The 22,860-nt window shown below is 41.3% G+C and overlaps 1 protein-coding gene across 1 annotated transcript in view; it reads left to right on the top strand.

Moving 5' to 3' along the window:
• Positions 1-21,447, top strand: part of peak1 (pseudopodium-enriched atypical kinase 1) — a 111,928-nt gene extending 90,481 nt beyond the window's left edge. Inside the window, exons 5-7 of the mRNA XM_026175233.2 lie at positions 6,679-6,923; positions 12,894-13,711; positions 16,867-21,447. Of these exons, the coding sequence (XP_026031018.1) occupies positions 6,679-6,923; positions 12,894-13,711; positions 16,867-18,222 (2,419 nt within the window). The 3' untranslated portion in view covers positions 18,223-21,447. The remainder of the gene's footprint in view (positions 1-6,678; positions 6,924-12,893; positions 13,712-16,866) is intronic.
• Positions 21,448-22,860: the final 1,413 nt, after the last annotated feature.

The following is a 22,860-nucleotide window of genomic DNA, read 5'->3' on the forward strand; positions in this document are numbered from 1 at the left end:
ATCCCCATTTCTTTATATTTTGGTAGGAAAATGGAAAATAACTGCAGTGTTTTATTGAAACGGTCATGGCAATACAGTATATAAGGCAAAAATAATTCTAACAAGTTTGAAAGTCAGTATTTGGTCTGATCACCTCAATTCTTTAACACAGCCAGAACTCCCTTTGGCAAGCTTTCTCGTAATTTCCTGAAGTACTTCTCAGGATTAGTTCTCCAGGGTTCTTGACGGGCATCCCAATGCTCTTTCTTTGGTGTTGGCTAGTGTTGTTCCTTTCTACATCAAGATGATCCCACACTGCTTTAATAATAGAATAGCAATATTGCTATTCTTAGTTAGTGTATTGTCTGTCTCTGTTAATGTTTGTTTATAATGGAGCACTGTAACGAAAACTAATTTCCTCTAGGGATCAATAAAGTATTCTGATTCTGATTAATTGGTTCTCGGCTAAGTTGTGTGTAAACACAACACAACCTAGGTCAGCATTTAATGGTTCAATAAACATGAGTAACAAGAAATGAGAAAATACAGACAATGTCCAAAGAAAACCTTTAAAATGCCTTCAGAAATCCTGGATAGCTTTTGCTCAAGACCACTTTTAAAATTACAAGAAAGTCTTGCTGCTTGTAAGCAAGCAAATAAAGAAATAAATGGTGGCAAAAGCCTTTTGCGCAGCACTACAAATATTCTTAATTTATTGTAAGAATAACAAAGGTTTTTCCCCATTTCTTGCAATGCCTATCCAAATTATTAAGCAATGATTTAAAATACTTATTTAAGTGGTGTAATGCACACACCTTGTAAAACACACTCGTATACCCTCGACTCAGAGTTCCTGTAAAAGCATCTGTGTTAAGCTAGCATGATATAAATCCTAACACTAACTAGCCTAACCTTCAGAAGCTTCTCACCTTTGGTCTAACCGTTCTTCACACCTGACATTGATAAGCAGTTGTTTGGGACCTTGCTGTTAAGTTGTCAATTAGTAACTAAACTACTACATTTCTTCACTTGGCGTTTTGGTGGTAGGGTGCTGTGTTTTTCAAGGAAAAAGCAGCTAAATATTTGTCCCTAGCACCTGAGATTACTTTCATGTTGTGAAAATGTGTAAAACAAATAAATAAAAAATGTGTCACCCTGTTTTAGTGACGGATAATAAAAGGATGGGAAGTATTCATAAAGATCCCAGTTCAATTATATTGTTTAAATGATTGCTTCTGCAGGGTAATAGATTTAAGTCTTGTATACAGACACCCAACACCAAATTTAATGTTTGGTTTTAAAAACAGCAACCTTTGCGACTAATCACTTACTAATTACTTACCTAGAAACACAAGACCCATTTGACAGAAAAGGTGTAACATGTTTTTGTAGTCTTCTTTTAAACCTATACAACACATACACAAACAAACTCACATATTATGAACCAGTTCCAGAGTTCATTTTAACAGCTTTCATATTGCTTGGCAGATGAGGGGTTAAGCCTGGAAGGGTTTTGAATCTGTTTTATTGGTGAACAGTGGGTGTGCTCTTCAGCTTTGGCAAACACACATTACCTTAGACAGGTAACAGCGTTCAAAGAGGAAGCAGCAGGAGAGAGAACGAGGAAAGAACACATGCAGAAAAAGACTTTCTTTATTCTTCTCAACAGCGCGGTTGCTGTACCTAGAATGTGATTCCATCTACACGTTTGTGTTCTGGGTTTCTAGATGGGAAGTTGTGTGAGCCAGTACAGCGGGTAAGAACTTTAAACTCTCTTCTGCCGCACACCTTTGTAACCTACGACCAGCCTGGTCATTTGAAGTCACATTGAACAGCGGGAAGAGAGGTTTGAATTTAATTTGATTTGCATTTTGGATGAGGCGTTATTCTTCTCTCGCAGCAGAGGAGTGAAAATGCACCCAGGCAGTTTTGCGATGTCTAAACAAGTCAGGTCCTGACCGCTGGAACATGTAGCAGCCATAAAGGTATTTGTATCAAGGCCTCTCAAAGTTTACCCTGGATGTTTTGTTAATACGGGATTTTGAAGTGGAGATTGGGCTCTTTGTGATTTAGTGCTCTTTTGAGCAGCATTATAGCTAGTTGTTAGCTAATAGTAGACCGGATCTGAGTAAAATCAGTGTCAGCTTTGTGCAAAGCAAAAAACGGGGAAGAATAAGAATACGCTGGCGTGTACAGGCAGAACAGAAGATCTTTTGCCTCGACAATGTTCTGTAAGCTGTCTTGGCTTACTCAGTTTTCAGGGTGCAGTTTTGATTGCTTCATCTTTTCACAGTTTACTTACTTTTTGATTCCTTGTTAGCCGACAACATTGTGTTATGTTTTTATTTTAACTGTCAGCCGCTGGTAAGTGCAGAAGTAATCCACGATAGTACCTTGGGAACTATCGATCAACTCTTAAAAGAGACATGGACGGTTTATAGCCTTAAGAGACAGCTGAGACAGATCATAAATGTGTCACGTCTGATGTTTTCCTCAACACAGCGCTCCAGGGTGGAGACAGAAACGCGAGCCGCTAGGTGTTGTCTTGATGACTCTTTTCTTTCATGTAACGGTCAGATATTGCAATAGTTTTCCAAATGAACAATGAGTCTGCACCAAAACACAAGGGGAATGGCAATTAGAAAGAAACAGATTAACGTCCAGTGCATTTGGCTGTAGCGAGATGCAAGATAACACAGCATGCCATTCTGTTAGGAAATCATGTAATAGTTTAATTCCTTTCCCCCCCTCAAAATATCAAATATTTTTAATGTTAAGACGATAAACAAGGTGGTTGACCTTGGACTGCCATGGAAATTTTGTTTTATATGTTTTTTTAGACCTAAAATGTAATTGATCAGCCCGGTGAAAAGCGTGTCAGACTTTGCTTCACTCATTTCCTTTTTTTGTTCTTCTTACCCATTTCATGAAAGCATTTAACTTTTACAATTATTACTGTCTTCTTTGAAATGAAACCTTTGCTTTTATCTTGATTTTTTTTTTTACATTTGTTAAATATAAAACTACTTGGTGTGGTTTTGTGTAATTTAAAGCTAATTTATTATTCCTGCCACACATGGGCCTTAAGTCATGCTATACTTTGCACACACAAAGAATATGAGTAACTGTGAGCAGCTGTGAGTAAGTGGCTGGCTAGTTGTTGACAGAATAATTTCAACTTGTTCTCTTGAAGTTTGTTTTAGTTTCAGGAAAAAGTGTCCTACAGTGTATCAAGCAGCTCAAATATCTTGATGAGCTTTGTCCCATGAGCTGTACTTTAGGGACTTTTGCTCATGATCACACAAATCATTAGTCATGCCAGTGTGCAATCAACATTACAGTTAAAAGAAATGACACATCTGATTTAGCATAATACAAACATTACTGCCAGCCGGTCCCACCCGTGACATTGCCTGCGGCTGTGAAAACAAGTGAACTTTTCATGACCTTTAAAGTTTTTTTTAAATAGTCTTTGACAATGAATCTTTTTCATGCATTACATTTAAACTCAAGATAAAATTTGACATATATCCCCACCACCATAATATCTAAAATGCAAAGCACTGTACAAGCCCTGTTCTCTGCATGGTTATTGCAGTTGTTCTCCTACTGCTTTTGACAGGGGCACGAAAAAGTGTCATAAACTTCCTGTTTGGGTTGGTTGCTGATCTACTTTATAGATATAGCTGACGTACTGATTTTGGCTGTAGTGAAACTAATTATTTCAGTGTCCACTACTACCCCCCACCCCCCGCACTTAAAAAAAAGCCGTTATTCCTCTTCCTCTCTTGTAAAGTAATAAATACGATGATAGTATGTCAAGCAGCTGTAAATATTTGACACTGTAATTTCCAATCAGAGGAAGGAAAACTATTGCTACTCATTAATCTATTAATTGGTTAGTACTAAAAGTCCTTTTCACTCTAGAGTTCATGAAGCTTTAAATAAAACATTTTAATTCATTCAAATGGTTTCTGGTTTCTGTCTGCTATGCCAGAAAAGGCAATACTGTCCGTAGTACCCAGTACTGTGTTGTTATTTACACATAGACGGCACATTGCCTGTACAACTTGCATCTTTGTCAACAACATGCACTAGGGTGCTTCCAAATATGCTTTGGTGAGTGGAGTTATCACAGTTATTACACAGTATGGGTGAATTTCAGATGTGGCCCAGAATTCTCACACCCGCAATTCAATGGGGTTAGCACATGATGAAGTCATTGTCTGGTGTTGTAATGAAGACTATTACATAGTGTGAAAGCACACAGCAACACACCATTACAAGGAAAGCTGTTGTGCTCAAAGATACAGTCATTTCTTTTGAATGAATAAAACAAAATGTTGTGCCAAGAAATATACTTTGATTAGTGTGTAAATAAGCCTTCCAACAAATCCATACATTGTTATAAACTTAAAATGAATCCATTAAAAGTACAAGTGTGATAGATGGACATCGTTGTTAAACCTGATCGTGTTTTGTGTACGTGGCAAGAGCCCAGCCACTTCCCCAGTAAGGATTACAAGTGAATTTTCATTTACAAATCGCAAAAAGCATTTGAACAGGTGCATTTTTATCATCTCTTTCTCATTATGTCACCACTTTCTCTTCTTCCTCCCTCAAGCTTCATATGCTTCAGTCCGAGTACTACGATGTTAGATCCACTTCAAAGACAGTAACACAGTTTCACTAACAGCAGCAGGAACAGCAGTGATTACTGACAGAAAAGTTCAGGATATCCTCAGCAGCTCACCTCAGTATCACTGTGATCGGTCAGAAGTGAGCTTCACTGACTCATCCACTCACATCTGAATTTTACAGCCTCCTTGAGAGTAAATAGATGAGGATACATATTGACAGCAGAGGTAAACAGCAACCTGACAGCCTATACTCACTGGAGATGAACGGCACTCAGAGTTGTTTTTCCTGTAACAGAAAAACAAAATATAACAAAAATATATAACAAAACTCAGTCGACTGCAAACTGCAATCTACTGACATTTAGTGGTGAGAGTTCGCACACCGTATCTTTAAAGTTCTTGAGCTTGAGCGTTACCTTTTTTTGCAATTGTTTAGTCTTACCTTTTTTACCTTTTACCATAACTCTTTGTGGAATTTGCATGTTTTTCCTGTGCCTGCGTGAGTTTCCTTCTGTTTCCTTCGACAGGTTAATTGGTGTTAAATAACCTGTAAGTGTTGATGTGAGAGTGCGTACTTGTCTCTCCCTGTGTGCCTGATGAACCAAAGGCCTGTCCAGGGTATAACTCGCTTCTAGCTCCATGTCAGCTGGGATATGTTCCAGAAAGTTTTTTTTTTTTTAATTGAAGGATGGATTCATTAGCGTATTTTTCAACACATTCGAATGTTACAGTCCTAGTGAAGACATGTTTAAAGAAAAAAAGCTAAAAAAAAAAAAATTTTTATAATAATAATAATAAAAAAGGTTAATAATGGCATTTATATCTGCGAAATATTCTGATCTCACCTCCTTAAACACCTCAAATCAGAGCCACCTACTGATGAATGGTTCTTCAAAACATGTCATCATACTGTGCTGTGACTTGCTTTGCCTTTTTCTTACACCTTCCCTCAGGCGCCGTATGTGTAGTTGCATATAAAACGCATCAAGCTTCAAAAGCCTCCCACTGACAGCTGCACTGGCTCCAATTTATCTCTTGCTGAGGAAGATGAAGTGTGCTGATAGAGTGAGGCACATACTGATATCAGAGATGGAAAAAAAGACTGACCAGATAAAACCAATGTTGTATGTGTTTTTGTTTATATCCTGAGATGTTAGATACAGTTTCATAGACGGAATGAATGACAGATTAAAGTCCCTATCATAAGCAACTCATTCATCATTCTGCAGCACTAGTGTCTTTCCAATATGAGCCTTCTATTATTATATTGCTTCTTTTATGAGTTGTTTTGCTGATATTTCTTTGAAGAGCAAAAGCTTGTCATGAAAAGATTAATAAAAGTCGAGGCAGTCTGGCAACAGGATCAGATCAGCCGCCACACCCATCAACATATTGATGTCTCAACCCTTTAGTACTCAGTAGGAGTTAATATAGTCATGCCATCAGTACTCTGTAATACAGCTTTATTAGTGCAGCCAATATCTCGCCTGATTTAAGCTATTTTCTGATATATTGTTGGTGTATTGATATAATTATTTGTAACTGTCGATAAATAAAAATGTAAAAAGTAAAGAGGGAGAAACGCCCTTCAGCCAGTGTTAATGTTGCTTTGCTCGTCCTGCAGAGGGCGCTCTGTAGCTTCCCTGTTGGCAACATGTGTGTTCAGAACACCCCAAACACAACCAGCTGATTCAAACAGAGTGATCCTCCACTTGTTGTGACAGTAAAACTAATTTTAAGATTTTTTTTGTTTTAAACTTCATCATCGTATTTATTCTGGTATTTTTATAACACAGAGTTATAACTGAGTACACCTCCATCTCAGGACTTTGGGCTCCATTTTGATCCGCTGTTACAGCATAATGTGAAAGAACCAGAGTGCGCCATGAGCTCACACAAAAGCACTTACAGACTTACAAGGTTAAAACAATACCAGCTACTCTGTCGAGTCTGGCAATGGAAGCACTGGGAAAAAATACTGTCAGCAAGTCCAGTCACGTGTAGGCAGACCAGTAGATGAAGAAACTAAATGAACCATGCCTCTCTCTGTCATGTGCAGCCAGGTACCAGTCGGTGCCAGCGCCAGGGATCGGGAGCTGCCCAGCGCCACCTCCTTGCCTGCCAAAGTGAATCTGGGGCTGGTGCTTGGGGAGGCCGCGGAGGGCCATGCCAACCAGGTTGCTAGTACAGCCGCGGCCAGTGAGGGCAGCGCCAGCCTGGGAGAGCCTGAGGACGACGGGATTCACTCTCATTATTCTCACTCTCCTGCCTCCAGCCAGTGCAGTGCCACCTACAGCAATCTGGGTAAGAGTGAAATATGAAAGATGGATAGAGAAGGATTTTTGTTTTGTTTTTTTAAACTCATGTTTATATTAGTGCTGGAGAAACCTGAAATTTAAGATGATGCCTTCTGTGGTGCGTAGGCTTAGTCAGGATGATTGAATTGTCTACATAAGTAGGTTTTGACTGTGTGTGACAGATTTTTCTGCCTGATGTCTTAAGACACATCCATCTATTGCATTCTTCAACTGATTTTTATTCTGGATTTGTCACATCACAATGCTCACAAAAACTGAAGATAACGTAATGAGGAAAGCTAATCTGCAAATAAAATATGGATTATACACCAAAATTATTGAATTCAACATTGTTTGCACTAATTAGTATATAAAAAAAAATACAAAAACAGGAAAGTATGACATGTCAGTGTATAAGACCCTCCTTTGCTGTCGCTGTAAGCTTGCCAAACCGGTGAACTTGTGTTTTTTGGCAGTTTTGGCAGTTCTTTCACTCCTGAGTGGCTGATTTTACTTTCTTCCTGTATCAGCACACTTTCTCATGTGACAGGGCATAATTTATTCTCTGCAAAAACAGCTGGAGCCCGAAATCTCGACACATCTTTTCACACACAGCCTGCAGCTCGGTGCCTAAAATAACATATTACAAAAAAAATGTTTGTTTTTTTCCGTTGGAGGTGGGAGAATCTTTGCCCTGGGGTTATTGATCCTACTCATGAAGCTGGTTCAGTTCCTGATGGTGATCAAAACTGAGAACCCTAGGGACCTGCATAAATCCCATTTTAATCACAATCCTCCTCTTTGTTTTCTTTTCTCATATCCTGTGTCTCTGTCTTGAAACTATATCATGACTGACTGATAAGATTGTAATAGGGCTACCTGCCTTGCTGCTTTCACACAGTATAAGAGCATAGACTACATGGCTAACCACAGTACTGTTAATAGGATAAATATTGTGGGGAGTTTTTATGTTTTCTTTTTTAAATCACATGTCTTGTAGCCAAGAAACGGCATAAAAATATCTCTGGATATTTTTTTCTCTGAAAATTGTCCCATTTCCTAGAAACAGCAGGACATCGGTAAACAATTGGGAGGCACAAGAACAAATTCTTTGAGGCCTTGATGTTCTTTTCACAGAAAAAAAAATTCAGCCAGCACATTGCAGATTTGCTCCCTGATACTTAAAAAAAATAAAGTTATTCTGCATGAACAAGACAACATACATTCACTTAGGTACTCCTTTCTAGTACTGTTTTGAACTTTTACCTCCAGAACTGCTTTAATTCTTGGTAGCATAGATTCCATTTTTAAATCCATATTGACTTGAAGCATCACACAGTTGCTGCAGACTGCCTGTGGACGCCACAGTGTAATGAACTCACTGTGATATTCAAGATAGCAGTTTGAGATTTGTGCCATGGAGCATTATCCTGCTGGAAGAAGCCATCAGAGGATGGGCACACTGTGGGCATAAACCCTTTAATGCCCGAACCATGAAATAAGTGCCAGAAAATGTAAAAAAAAAAATTGAAATGTTAAAAGTATAGTATAAGTTTAAATAAAAGTATAAGTTTATCATAAAAGAAAAGAATATTAAATACAATTTTTTTATTTTTTTTATTTTGACATATTAGATACTCACACTCTGTGCATCAGAAATGGTCGTTCTTGATCAGCACCAGCAATTCTCAGGTTGGCTGTGTCATTTAAACGATGCTGTTGGTATTAAGGACCCCAAAATCTTCCAAGGAAAAATATCCCCCAGCCTGAGCTATTGTATCAGTGGTTCAGACTGAATCCCTGCTTTCAAGCTGTGATGTTTCAGAATTTTGACCATCTGAATGCTGCAGTAGAAATTCAGACCATGCAACACTTTTCCAAACTTCTGTTGCTCAATTTTGGTGAGCCTGTGTGAATTGTAGCGTCAGTTTGTTGTTCCTGGCAGACAGGAGTGGTACTCGGTGTGGTCTTCTGCTGCTGTAGATTCAGAGATGCTCTTCTGTGTAGCTTGGTTGTAACAAGCAGCTGTTTGAGTTAATTTTGCCTTCCTGTCACCTCGAAGCAGCCTGGCCATTCTTCTGTGACCTCAGAAGGTTCTCTGTGAACCACAGAGATGCTTGTGTGGGAAAATCCCACGACATCAACCATCTTTGAGGTTCTCAGGACTGTTTGCTCCATTCTGTTGCTTAGTTTAAACTTCACCAGGTCATCTTGACCCTGTCTGCATGCCTAAATGTACTGAGTTGCTGCTATGTGATTGGCTGATATCTGTGTTAACAGGAAGTTGAATAGGTTCTTTGTCCATCACATTCCTGTAACTCCATGATAATAAAGTGTCTTGCTGATGGACAGGTTTCATTTCAACTTTGCTAGCTGCTCCGCTTTACAGGTTTTCTCTCACTTTGACAATAAGCACATACAGCCCAGCTTCTATAACAGAGAGGTAGGCACAGCTGTCGAGTACTGTCGGGGCACTTAACACACGAAGCTCTCTGTGTGGGAAACGGATCTCTCCGTGATCAAGTGGCATGTGAGAGAACAAGAAATAGAAACACAAAGCGAAAGGGTTAGAGAGTGTGGGTTTGCAGAGCAGCTGTGCAACTGAGGTGCCTCGCTGCGTCGTCGCACATGTGGACGTGTGATGTTTAAGAGAATTAAACTATACAGCTTCCTGTTTTAAGGATTCAGCAGTGACAAAATATTTGTGTTGCTCTGGCACTGTTGTACTAATTAGGCCTTTTTTTCCCTCTCTTTTCAGAAGGCATGTGCAAACTGGGAATGCAGCATTTGCACGGGTTTGTTTGTGAAGCTTGAAATGCACACGGGCCCTGTGGATGGGTTGTGTTAAAAGCTCCCTGGATGACGCACGCAGCGAGCTGCCTGCAGCCTAATTTAACTTTGCTGCATACTGCTAATGAGGGGCTAGATAGAAGTTTGTGTATCCGTGTTGTCAAACATCGCACAGAACAGCGTGTCGTTTCTGTTTGGGAGGAGGAGGTGTGTGGCCTTCCACACACTGAGACACACACAAACAAGTGTTGACCTAAGACACACAGCCGCTCAGTGTAACGCCTGCTTTGAGTTTCCTGTTTTTCCTGCTGTTACCGTAGCATCGCTTTGCTTTTCACTACTGTGGGCTACATTTGCTGTTCACACGTTTCTTTTTTTTGTGAGGAATCAGGTTCACTTTTTAAATGAAAGTGTCTCTCTCTTGCGTGCTCTTGCTCTCTCACTCACTCACTGTCATGTAGTATAGTCTCGCTCGGGTTTTAATCAGAGCATCAGGCGGTAGGAGGCAGAGTGCTCGCTGCCTTTAAGTGAGAAATCTCCATTATTGGTGGGAGCGCTGAGCCTGTCTGTTGGCACCGGCGACTCCTCACAGACTCTCAGGGATGGAAGCAGAGAACAGCGTTTTATTCTGCCTCCGGGCGCTGCTGCTGCTGCTGCTGTAACTGCACCACGTTTCTCTAAAAACTTTGAGGTGTTAGTGGAATTGAGGTAAGCTTGTTTCGCTCATTTTCCTCAGTGTTTATCTCTGTCATATATTTATTTTTCTCTGTTCATCAGCCCCCTCACCTATTTATTTATTTATTTATTATTTTGAAATTCTCCCCCCACCCCAACCGCCACTTCTACCACCTCTAACCGCCTACTCCACCGCTCTCACTCCATTCCACCCCCCCGGTCCTCTTTATTCTACTTTATTCTACCCACCTCCTCCATCCATCGCTTGCCTCTTGTTAACGTGTCAGAGTTAGTTCGGAGGCAGCTGAGCAGCAATCGCTCTGCTATGGCAACAAGTTCCCTCAACCAGTCAGAATTCATCAAACCAGTTGATGAATGCTGTTCCCTGGAAATTTGACTGCACGGCTCTGACATGATATTTTAAGAACAACGGTTGGATCAGTCGCTGCATTTGTGAGTTTTCACATTATATTACAAATATTAACTGTTAGCTTTATGTGCTCTAATTTGCGTGTATATATTTATCACTTGTTGAGCTGTTTTCAGACTGATTGTTGACAGTGTGATGTGATGCAGCAGAGACTCTGAACTGACATCTGCTGGTACTCGGATTTGGACTGAGAGCAGTAACAGAGCAGTTGGCTCAGACACATCAGGTTCTTCATGTTGCTGTAAAAGAAGTTTAGTTTAACAGCAGTGGACTTTAAATGATTAAAAATCAACTTTGTAGTCATGTTTGTGCACAGCTTTTTTCTGTTCCCCCTTTTTTTCAAATTGTGGTTTTGCTTCAAGCATGCTGTTGAGCACCGTCACAGGCCTTGGTTTAATTGAATTGCAATGCACAAATAACTATTTACCCTGTTCCTTTACAGTAGGTGTACGACATTCTGGGATTTAGAGTTGCTACTTTGCTAATAGCTGCAAACATTAACTGTGTCATAAATAACAGTGTGTTCTTTATTGTTTTTATGTAGTTTTAAAGATTTATTTGCTTAATCATACACATGCAAAAAAAAAAAAAAAATCCCAGTCTTATGTAATTGAGTTAAGTCACAGCCACACTGCAATAAAAGATCCCTACGACTGGAAGTGGGAGACGGCTGCTTTCTTGGATGGATTACTGCAGATTGGTGGAGGAACACATTTAATATATTCGTTCCACGGAGGATTACCAAGACTCATTTACTTCATCCTGACTGCTCTATCTTAAGGCTTTTCCTGCATTCTTAGGATGATGTCAGCATGACTTGCACATGAGGTGTCGCCCATACTTTTTAACGATGTATAATCAGTAGTATTTGTGCTGCACAAAGAGGAATGATTTGTTCACGAACATGCATTTGCCTCAGGGACGGTCAAAGTAATTTGGTAGAAGGAGGTGACTTTGAAAGACATGAACTCAGATCTCCCTGGTGAGTTAAAGCCGCGACGTTGAGTTATCTGTAACCCTACATGCACACTTTGTTAGAAAAACCAGGGAGCTTTGTTCCCATCATGCAAACAGCACGACCCCTGCCGCCTTTTCCTTTTATCACACTTGCCTCTGACCCGTGTGCCTCGGTGGTCATTAACCCCACAGAACGTTGAGGGAATCCAATCAGTCTCCCAACCTTCTGGATTCTTCCTTCCACCATCCAAGCAAAAAAATAAGGTCACATCAAGCCACTTCTAAATTTGCTCTCCATGCTGCGTCTTTAAGCCTCACTACAGAACAGGACTGCAGATTGAGTCAGGCAGCTGGATGGTTGAAGAAACAGCTTGTGGCCTCAGGGCCACCAGCTCTATCACGTGCTGTCGCACACATCATCATGTCATCCTTTTGTCCTCAAGAGACGCAACAAGCTAGTGGTTCTCTGGAAACGCCAGAGAGCAAAGGGCAAGCCCTAGCTGTAAGGGTGTGTCGTTGTTTTTGTGGCGAGGGATTTTTCGTTAGTTTTATCGAATTGCAGCTTTTGTGTCGTTTTATTTTTTTCATGTATCCTTTACTGATATCTGGGTCTTTAAGTTGTTTTTTTCCCATGGCAAAGATTCCCCACCTCCCTTCCAAACCAAAACAACTTGAGAGCGATGTTTCTGTTGGTGTCTTAACTGATCAGAGTGTGGAGTTAAAAAAACAACAACACAGAAATGGTGTTGACAAACTATCGAATGTATTTGGATGAGTATTTAAAGGTATACATATACGTGAAATATTGAATCTGTGCAAATGCTTTCATTGACTGATTAGATTTTGGTTATAAAATTTCTGTCTGCAGGTTATTTAAGGTAATAACTGTGCTGTCAAATCATTGTTGTGGAGTTAACGGGCTAATTTTTTCATATAAAGTCTGTTGTATACTAACATTAGATTATTGTGTGAATTTAATTCAAGGAAATTGAAGGAGCTGTTCTTCCTGCTTATTGAACTGGATATCATTACGCCCTCCGTTCAATTTGAAGGGTCCCAACAGTCTTTTAGTTTCACTGGATCTTTTTTATGCAGTATGAATGTTTTCTGTTTTCTTTCCTTCAGGTAAATCTCGAGCCAGCATGATTCCACTTAAACAGCCAAGAAACATGAAAGCATCCAATGACACACTGGCCTCCATCGAAATCGAAGGCCTCGCTGAGCAGCCAGCCCCTAAAGCTACACCACCGCCATTACCCAAAAAAGCAGTTCCTCGTTCCAGTACTGAACCCATCCTGGGAGGCAAAGAGCCAGTGGGAGGCCTCAGGCCTCGAGCTGAAGCTAAACCGGGGGGCACCAACCTTAGTGTAGCCAACCCTCTTTATGACTTGGACTCCACCTGGGAAACAGCTAGTCAGAGCTCCTCTCTGAGCTCCGAACCACATCGAGGCCACGACCATGAGAGCGGTGACTCCTTAGAGAGGTCATCAGCTGCCACAGCTACCAACAAGGCCCGCATGACCAATAGCGTGTCCTCTCTGGTCCCTCAGCCTTCACCTGCTGCAGCCAGCGCAACCCCCGGCAAAGAGAAGAGAGTCTACCCAAGTTCAGAATCCCTGGCTGGAAGGGGTCGGACAGCGGGTCGCGGAGCTGCCGGAGGCGGCGCAGCCTCCAAACCCCAGAGACCTGCTCTTTACAGGGGGTTGGACAGCTGGGATGAGGTGGTGGGGAGGATCCGCGGGCTCCACACAGACACTCTACGGAAACTGGCAGCAAAATGCGAGGACCGTTTCATGGCTGGCCAGAAAGATCATTTGAGGTTTGGCACTGAAAGCTGGTCCCACTTCAGGCTGACCACTGGGAAACCCTGCTGTGAGGCGGGGGACGCCGTTTACTACACTGCATCTTATGCCAAGGACCCACTGGTCAATTATGCCATCAAGGTGAGATTCTTTCTTTTAGTTTGGTGTTAAATGAATACAGCTTCTTTTGTGTTACATATTCTGTTGAATATTTAAACCCTAAAACCTCGAAAGAACCTTAAACACTGACTTGTAGGAAAGAAGAGAAAAACAAGGTTTGTCCTATTTTAGAGTCAAAGCTGTTTCCCCCCCCCAAAAGAAGTGATGTTTTCTGATCTCAGTAAAATATTTCAGTATCTCTTTGTTCAGCTTGTTCTTAGTTTTCTCTTAATTAGTGTGTTTATTTGTTGTGGGGGATTGGTTTGAATTCTTGCTACATCAAAAGTATTGTAGATATCTTTCTCTGGTAGCTGCTGTCTTTGCAGTAGATTCATAAAATCCTTGTGCTTATGCCGACGAATCTCCTCCCCTCTTTTCTTGAAGTGCTGTGAAATATTGGCACTTAAACTTTGATCCCTTAGGGCATGACCTTGTGCAATTAAAAACGAGCGTTGTTGTGTTTGTTTGTTTGTTTTCTTCGCCTCTGTGCGATTGTGCGAGAGGAGCAGCTTTGTCTTCAGTGTGTATGGAGATGCATGTGGTGGTTTGAGGGCACAGCTTGCCGAAAGAGTTCTGACGCTAAACACAAAGCAGATATGGATGAAGGTTAAATTATTCACAGGATATGAAACACTGTGCGCCACACCACTTCAAAGCCTTGCCTTCGTATTAGCAGCAGGCTTAAGAGAGACTCTTGTTTTTTTTAAAGACGCTCATCTATAAATAAGGCAACCAGAAGCAGTAGAAACAAGCCCCAACTTCCCAATTAAACCTTCCCCAACTCTGTCTGAATGCAGCCCAGCTATGCCCCTGCCTTCCTTTAACCCTTTATGTGCAGATGACGCATCTGAACTTTCATATTTTACTTCTGTGCTAATTACTCACTTTAGCTCTCCAAAGAATTCAGTGAGCACCTCACTGTGCTTTAAAGCTCTAGCGTATCACTGAAGAGTCGACATTAAGGAGACAAGAGGTGGTAATAAAAGCAGTGAGTTTCTGCTAATTTGCAGGATTGTGTTACAACCAGAAACACGAGTACGGTGTCAGAGTTTTGAAAATCTGCAGATGTCTTCAAAGAAAGTGAAGTAGGCAGGTCTAGTCATCGTGAGCCATCATGCTCAAACAAACATCAAGTGAAGCTGCACATTCCTGAACAATTACAGGGTGCGTCTGAAAGGAGTGCACTGATGCGGTTATTCATGCTGTATGAGAGTTTAATCAAATCTACATAAATCACAACAAACACTTTAAACTTTTAATAGAAGTAATAAAGTGAAATGACTGAGGTTGTCGTTGTGTTATAAAAACATGTTCAGGTTTTAATTCATAATCCATGTCTTGATTTATATCAAGGGTGACTCAGTTGCTAAGTACTATAATTATTAGCTACTTTGCAGCTATATACAGTTAATAAAAGGCTGCAATATTTTTACATATTCTTTATCAAGATGGAAAACTTTTCAAGTTCTATCTTACAGCAACGTTAGAGTGTTACTATTTGGCCACTTTGAAAAATCAGCATCTCGTCTTTACATGTAGATTTTTATTGTTTTTACTGTTTAAAACATACATTGAAAGTGCCACAGGAAACACAAACAAAGAACTTATGTCACAATCACAGGGGGATGATGAAATTTGCATAATATATAGGAGGAAAATGAAAACAATTGGGATTTATAGTATATATTTTTAAAGATATTAATATATATATGTTAATCGCTGTATGTCTGGCGGTGTTCATACAAAGTCTCATCCAGGTTTGCCCTCCCGTATATACATATATATCCATACATACACTACAATCAGATTCTACAATAGTAAACAACAAATGTTAGACACCTGCCAGAGGTTTCTCATTACAGCATCTTTACAACTCACTGTTTAGTCTTATGCATTACAGCAAACTCACTTGTCCTCACAACATCTTTGAGTCATTTTGTATTTTGGGGACATTTATTAAATTTCTGAGAGTAATTTCTGCAAACGTTGCACATCAGTGAAGACAAACAGGTTAAATTTGATCATTATTAATGGAAACCACACTATTCATTTTCAAGGGGACAGAATGTTGTTCAACCCCAGACATCTAATACATCATGCTTTCTGCACAGACTGATTCTGTCTCTGACTCGGCTTCACCTCTCACTGTGCTGTGATCAAAGATTAAGAATGAGAGCTATGGAGGCTGTAACTGCTTTAGGAGACAGAGACACACTCTCAGTGCTGTCTGTAACAGCCTCAGCTCGGCTTTCTGCCCTTTCAGCTGTGTATCATTAGCTGCATTGTTTGAGAGAAACCAAGCAGGACAGAGAGTTTCGAAAGAAACAGAAAATGTTTTTGAGTTCTCCACTGAAATGTTCTGTGTTTTCTCCTGGTGTTGCAGAAGGTCGCTGTTTGTTTGGAGGTCGCCCACAGCAGCCAAAAGGCCAATTCTGCTGCCAGTAGACCCCGTTTTATTTCATTGAGATGAATCTAATTTAGTTACCAGCGACCATATGAAAACACAGTATATAGGAATTACAGGAAGATGGGCAAAAGGTCAGGTATTGACGGATTTACTTTAAAAATAAATCCCAGTAAAACCATTGTTTATGATCATATTGTGAACAGATCTCATGAAAAGACTGAAACCAACCAAGTGTTTGTTCTTAAAATATACAACCCTGTCCCCGCCTGTGACAGGTTTCATGTTTAAAACCTCGAAGTTATTTCCTAAAGCAGCTAAGCATCTTGTTGTTTTTAACCAAACTGTGCACTGACAGGGGTAAGGGGTGCATTTTGAGGTGTATTTTTAGCCATGGATCGATACACATCCAATGCTTCTGTAAGCGTTTCTGACAGCAGGACAGTGTATGTGACAGAGACTCAAAATAAAGGAACGATGCCGACGTTTTTGCCGACACTAAGGGTAACAGTGTGGCTCATTTGTGTCGTTTCTGCTGTGTGTCACAGAATCGTCGGGTTGTTTCGTGACAGTAAGAAAACAAGAATATCATTGAAGTTTCCCCTATGTTTCATTGCTGATATATGGACAAATAAGATCTGAAAATGACTTTAGGGTGATTGAATTCTCATCTTCAACTCAAGACATTGGACTGACAGTGATTTTTCTCTGACATTTATTTGTACTTCTTCAGATCTGTCGGAGCCAGGTGAAGGAGACCCAGCAGCAGTTTTTCCACAGCCTCGCAGTGAGGCAGAGCCTGCCAGTGCACTTCAACATCCAGCAGGACTGTGGCCACTTCCTGGCTGATGTTCCTGCCCGCCTGCTGCCCTGGGAAGAGGAAGAAGAGGAGGAAGAAGCAGATAAGGAGGAAGGGGGGCCGACAGTAAAGGACAAAGAGGCTAAGATGGCAGATTCAAAATCGCCTTCTCCAAATGGGAAGCTAGATGAAGTCCCGGCTGCGGGTCACATGAACACAGCTGGCCGCTTGAGGAGCCGAGTGGTGGTGATCACACGTGAGGTGCCCTTCCAGACAGTGGCCGACTTTGTCAGAGAAGGCATGAGCCGGCACACTCAAAACCCGGAGCTGTATGAGCGTCAGGTCTGTCTGCTGCTGCTGCAGCTTTGCTCCGGGCTGGAGCACATGAAACCTTTCCACGTGACCCACTGTGACCTGCGACTCGAAAACCTGCTGCTGGTCCAATGCCAGCCTGGCAACCCCTGGAATCTGGACTTACTGGAGCCCAACAATAACAGCAACGGCAGCAGCTCGGGGGCAAGCGCTGCAGCCACCGCTGCCGCCAACTCCACCTGCCCCGCACGCCTCATCATCAGCAACTTCTCCCAAGCGAAACAAAAGACCACTCTCATGGCCACTGACCCCGGCACGCTGCGCGACCAGTCGAGGCTGGCACCCGAAATCATCACAGCCACCCAGTACCGCAAGTGTGATGAGTTCCAGACTGGGATTCTGATCTATGAGATGCTGCACAGACCCAACCCCTTTGAGGAGACGCCGGAGTTGAAGGAGCGGGAGTACACCTGGGCCGACCTTCCACCGCTGCCCGTGAGATCGCTTTACTCACAGGGGCTGCAGCAGCTGGCGCGCTTGCTGCTCACCGTTAACCCCTCCGAAAGAATCCGGATGGCCGAGGCGCGGGCCTGCCTCCAGTGCCTCCTCTGGGGACCTCGGGAGGACTTGTTTCAGGCGCTGGGCTGCAGCAGCACCGGGCCTATGTCCGGGGCCACTTCGGGCCAACGCGAGGCCACCCTGCAGAACTGGCTGGACCTCAAGCGGACACTGATGATGATCAAGTTCGCAGAGCGCTCGCTGGACAACGCCTGTGGCGTGAGCCTGGAGGACTGGCTGTGCTGCCAGTACTTGGCGTTCGCCACCACAGAGACCCTCGGCCGGGTGGTGCACATCCTGCAACAGCCCCAACAGCATCCCCCATCTCCGAATGAGAACCAGCCAGTGCACCCAGCACAGAACCAAACTCAAATACATCCAGCACACACCTTTCACTTGACTCCTTCGCAGCCACTCTGAGTTTCTCTGCCCAACTGTTACTATGGCAACAGAGCCAACATATCCCCCCTGTGTGGTCCCTCTGCTGATGTTAAAAGTGTGATGTAAGCTAATAGTCAGCTCCACAGTGCTCACCTAAAACAAAACAGCTGCTTGTGCTGTGTCTGTGTTTTCTTCTTGGACTGAATCGGCTGTGCTAATTGAAATCATTTTGGCTCTCGTCATCAATGCCCCGCGTCTTCACATATCATGAGTTTATCACTCCACCAGTACTAAACTGAGGATTTTACCAAACGTGTGAGGAATTATTTTAAGATTTTGTGTTTCTGAGACAAGTCTCCAGACTTGGAGAGTTGTGAGTACTCAGTGTTAAATATCATTTTCACGCCATCTGTCTACAGGGTTTGAGGGAGTGTGAAATGAAATAACTAAGCTTCTACGGTGATGCATATTGATATTCTGCAAGTTTTGTCTGACATCTAAAGGGACACCACGGTCAGAATTTAGAAAGGAAACTGAGAATTTGGAGTTTCATCCCAATAATTTGACTCTTTTTTTTACGCAGTGTTGTATTATAAGCAAGTTTTATTTGAATCAGAAAAAAGGGGAGTGTAGGGAGGATTTGAAATGAAGGGAGTGGAGGAAAAACAAGCTTTTGCCAGACATGAGGACATGGCTGAACATTGAATTTAATATATTTTAGTCTTGACATTTGCACAGCTGAGACTTCTTCATTTACTCATTGTGCTTTTAGAAATTCAAAAGCCAGTATGAAGTTGAAATTAACAAAAAAAATTTAAACATAAATAATTATCAAAACACATTTCTGCACAGAGCTTTGTAGAGGTGGGTGACGAACACTGAGCTAAACATGGCTTTTCATTTAATGTTTTTACGCTTTGAAGTTGGAAAAGGCTCGACCGCCCTGGCTGCTGGTTTGGGTTCTTGTTGGCGTATGTGCAATTAATACCCGTCTTTTATTTCTTTTTGAGGTAACAGCATTATGCAGTCTTTTACTAATACTCTCTTCCTTTGTTTTTGTTTTGTGGCACATAAACTGATCAGTTTCATTTCAATCCTGCAACTTAAGAAGCAAGGTAAAGTTCAGTGGAAAGTACTTCTTATAGTAGATGGGATATTTCAGGGACTGCAAAAAAGTTATTCTTTGTCGATCGTTTTATCTTTTTGTCGAGTTGTTTTTGAACGGTTCTGCGTTACGGATGACATTTGCACATTTACATTTGGAACGCTGGTGCCCCTCGGTGGAGCCCGGAGCACACGGTGAGACTGAATAAAGTTCCTGTGAATCTGAGGAGCTGGATCTGATGTGTTTTGCAGCGTGTGGAATGTAAACGTTTGTGTGGACTGAAACGGACATTTGTTCTCATCTGCTCTACAAATGTGCTTTTTTTAGTTCAACCACTTAGTTTCATGTATAAATTCTATCTTGGAGAGAAACTAATTACACAGCCACTGACACTTGCTTCCATTCCTCCTATATTGTTTGTTTCCCCTCTTCTCTTTTCCCCCTTTGCTCTACCAGTAGGAGAGTAAATCCTGTATTGATGCTTCCTGCTTGTCACTCTGAATTAAACGAGCTCTGTGTTATTGACTTTCCAGTCTGGAGTCAGTAAAACCAAGACATGTACAGAAGCCTCAACCAGTAACACTTTATAACACAGTCCATAACTAAGAGTGTAATTCTCCTGTAATTTAGTGGAATTTTAACACATTTTATTTGAAACTGCAATGTAATTATATCCACATACAAATATTTAAAAGGTCGTATAATGGAATAACGGGGTAAAAAGTTAGATTTTTACTGGAAACAAAGAAGTATTCATACTGTAAGTAATTGTAAAAACAAACAATATTTCTCTATCTTACACCGTAGGTGCTCTGTACTTTTCAGGGCATGGCCCAGTTATGGAGTGCCCTGACCTTGCTTAATTTCCAGATATTTTTACAGGACAGGAGAAACAATTTTAGGCAATATGTAATTAACTGTGAATTTTGCAGACAAACAGTATTTTCCTTTTCTACATCATAAGTATGCTCTACTTCTCGGAGTGTATCTGTATTATGGAGTGACTGAACCTCGCCTTTTACACCCTTAATGTTCATTATGTCTCCTTCGCTGTAAAATACTTAGAAGTTTGGCGTGGTTAAGCCACTCCCATGACCCAGAAAATGCAGTGTACTTACAATGTAAGATAATGTTTTTCTATTAAAGTACCAAGAAATTATGCAGTACTTACAGTGTAATTATTTCTGTTTCCTATAAAAACCTAACGTGTTACACCATTATTCCAGTGCACCTATCTTGAAGTATTTGTATCTAAATATAATTACATTGTCATTTCAAATAAATACATTACAATTCCATTCAATTACAAGGGAAGTATGCCCTCAGTCAGCGGCTGTATTATAAAGTGTTACCATTGAATTTAATGTGTCGAACAAAACACCCCGAATAATATCTGTATCCCAGAATTTAATACTTGGAGGACTGGTGCTGCAAATTTACTTTATTTCAGATGTGCAAAAACTTTGTGGTCCTTGGAGCAAAAAACGAGACAAAGCAGGTTTAAAGTTTGTTACTGTGTTCAAGGGTTTGTGTACTGAGGAATGTGTGTGGGACAGCACTGGTGGCTGTCCTTGTATTCAGAGTTAAGCCTTTATATATTAAATATAGTATAAATATATATATATAACCTTTATCTATTTTAATCCACACTATTTTGTGGCGTACGGAGCACTTCTATTTCTGTCACGAGAGTCTAATAATCATTTTATCTTTTAAAAGCTTTACTTGATTTTCTTCCACCTTGCATGTTTTGGAGGAAGAACAAGGTGAGTAGTTATCACTGTCCTACACAAAGAATCAATTGTAAAAGATCCCAATCATTCAGTTGCATCCACGCAAAGAACAATGTACAGTATTTTTACCCCTCTTGTAAAGTTACCTGCGTAGGAGAAAAACCACTTTGGCTGAAGGATGACTTTTGAACGCACCACTGAACCATAATATTCATCCGCCGTTTGGAATACGGCGGACGTTGTTTTCTGTTCCTCTTTCTGCTCTGGTTTTCTCTTTTGCATTGTTAACTGCCACTGAATCTAAAAACGGAAGCTCTCCAGGGCTTTCTAAGTATGTGTACAGTATGTCTCCTGGCCTGCAGCCATTTATTGTTGTTCAATTTAACCAACAGTAACAGAACAATAAATATATGTTTTTTATATATACTCTTTGTGCTCTGTGTCATTTTTGCTTGATTTAACTGTTTAGAAAAGGAAGGATTTCAGTCTTTCTGCCAAAGTTTTTATTACTTTTTTTCTTGGAAATCAGGATAGTTATTTCAGGTCATTCCATCCATCCATCCATTCGCTACCGCTTATCCTTTTCAGGGTCGCGGGGGGCGCTGGAGCCAATCCCAGCTGTCATAGGGCGAGAGGCGGGGTACACCCTGGACAGGTCACCAGTCTGTCGCAGGGCTAACACACAAGGACAGACAACCATTCATACTCACATTCACACCTAGTGGCAATTTGGATTATCCAATTAACCTATCCCCACAAGCTGCATGTCTTTGGACGGTGGGAGGAAGCCGGAGTACCCGGAGGGAACCCACGCAAACACGGGGAGAACATGCAAACTCCACACAGAAAGACCCCGACCTGGTGTTGGAATTGAACTCAGGACCTTCTTGCTGTGCGGCAACAGTGCTAACCACCGTGCTACAGTGCTGCTATTTCAGGTCATTCTTGACCTGAATTGATACAGCCACATCAGCAAAATAAGAATTGTCCTCAAGCTCAATGCTGATAAGGAGCCTTTAAATTATTTACAGTGGGCATTATAAAACTGGAAACATGGGTTGTTTTTTTACTCTGTAAAGTACTCAGCAGTTTGTGTTTAAATGAGGTTTTTGTTACTTAAAAACCACATTGAAAGTGGTTTTAAGGAATAAACACATTTCTTTTTAAACAAGTTTCTGTTTATCCCAAATGCCTGTATTGGTACTGTCTGCTTGCCTCCGTGATAGCTTTCAGAATTAATTAAAGCAAAATCCCCTCCAATTTTTGCTTTTATTGTAATATTATATAACAAGAGTGAATGGGAAGGTGTGTAACATGGCAGTGAGACCTGCTATGATGTATAGTGTAAAGAATGTGAAACCGACAAACACAGACAGAAGAGCGAGCTCGAAGTTTCAGAGTTAAAGATGCTAAGTTTTTCCAATGGACATCCGAGGGACAACTGAGGTCGAGCAGCTTGGAGACAAAGTTAATGAGTAAAGTCTGAGATGGTTGGACACGTGCAGAGCAGGGATGGTGGATGTTTGGAAGGATGCAGGAGATTGAGCTACCAGGCAGGAGGTAAGGTGGAAGACCTCAGAGTAGATTGATGGATGGAGTGAAGATTGTATTGACATGCAGAGGGTTGGTGTGACGGAGCAAGATGATCTGCTATGGCGACCCCTGAAGGAACTAGCTGATAAGAAGATGTAGTTCTCTGCCAATGTTCACCACCAGATGGCGGCATGCTAAAGAACAACAACATGCACCGCTCTCCAGTGTTCAAAATCTCTTTACTGGCTGACTCTGTTTAGTAGTGTGTACCGCATTCAAGCATCTGTGAAGCTGTGAAAAGGAGTA

Source organism: Astatotilapia calliptera, chromosome 7, assembly GCF_964374335.1.
Source record: "Astatotilapia calliptera chromosome 7, fAstCal68.1, whole genome shotgun sequence".
Classification (NCBI taxonomy): domain Eukaryota; kingdom Metazoa; phylum Chordata; class Actinopteri; order Cichliformes; family Cichlidae; genus Astatotilapia; species Astatotilapia calliptera.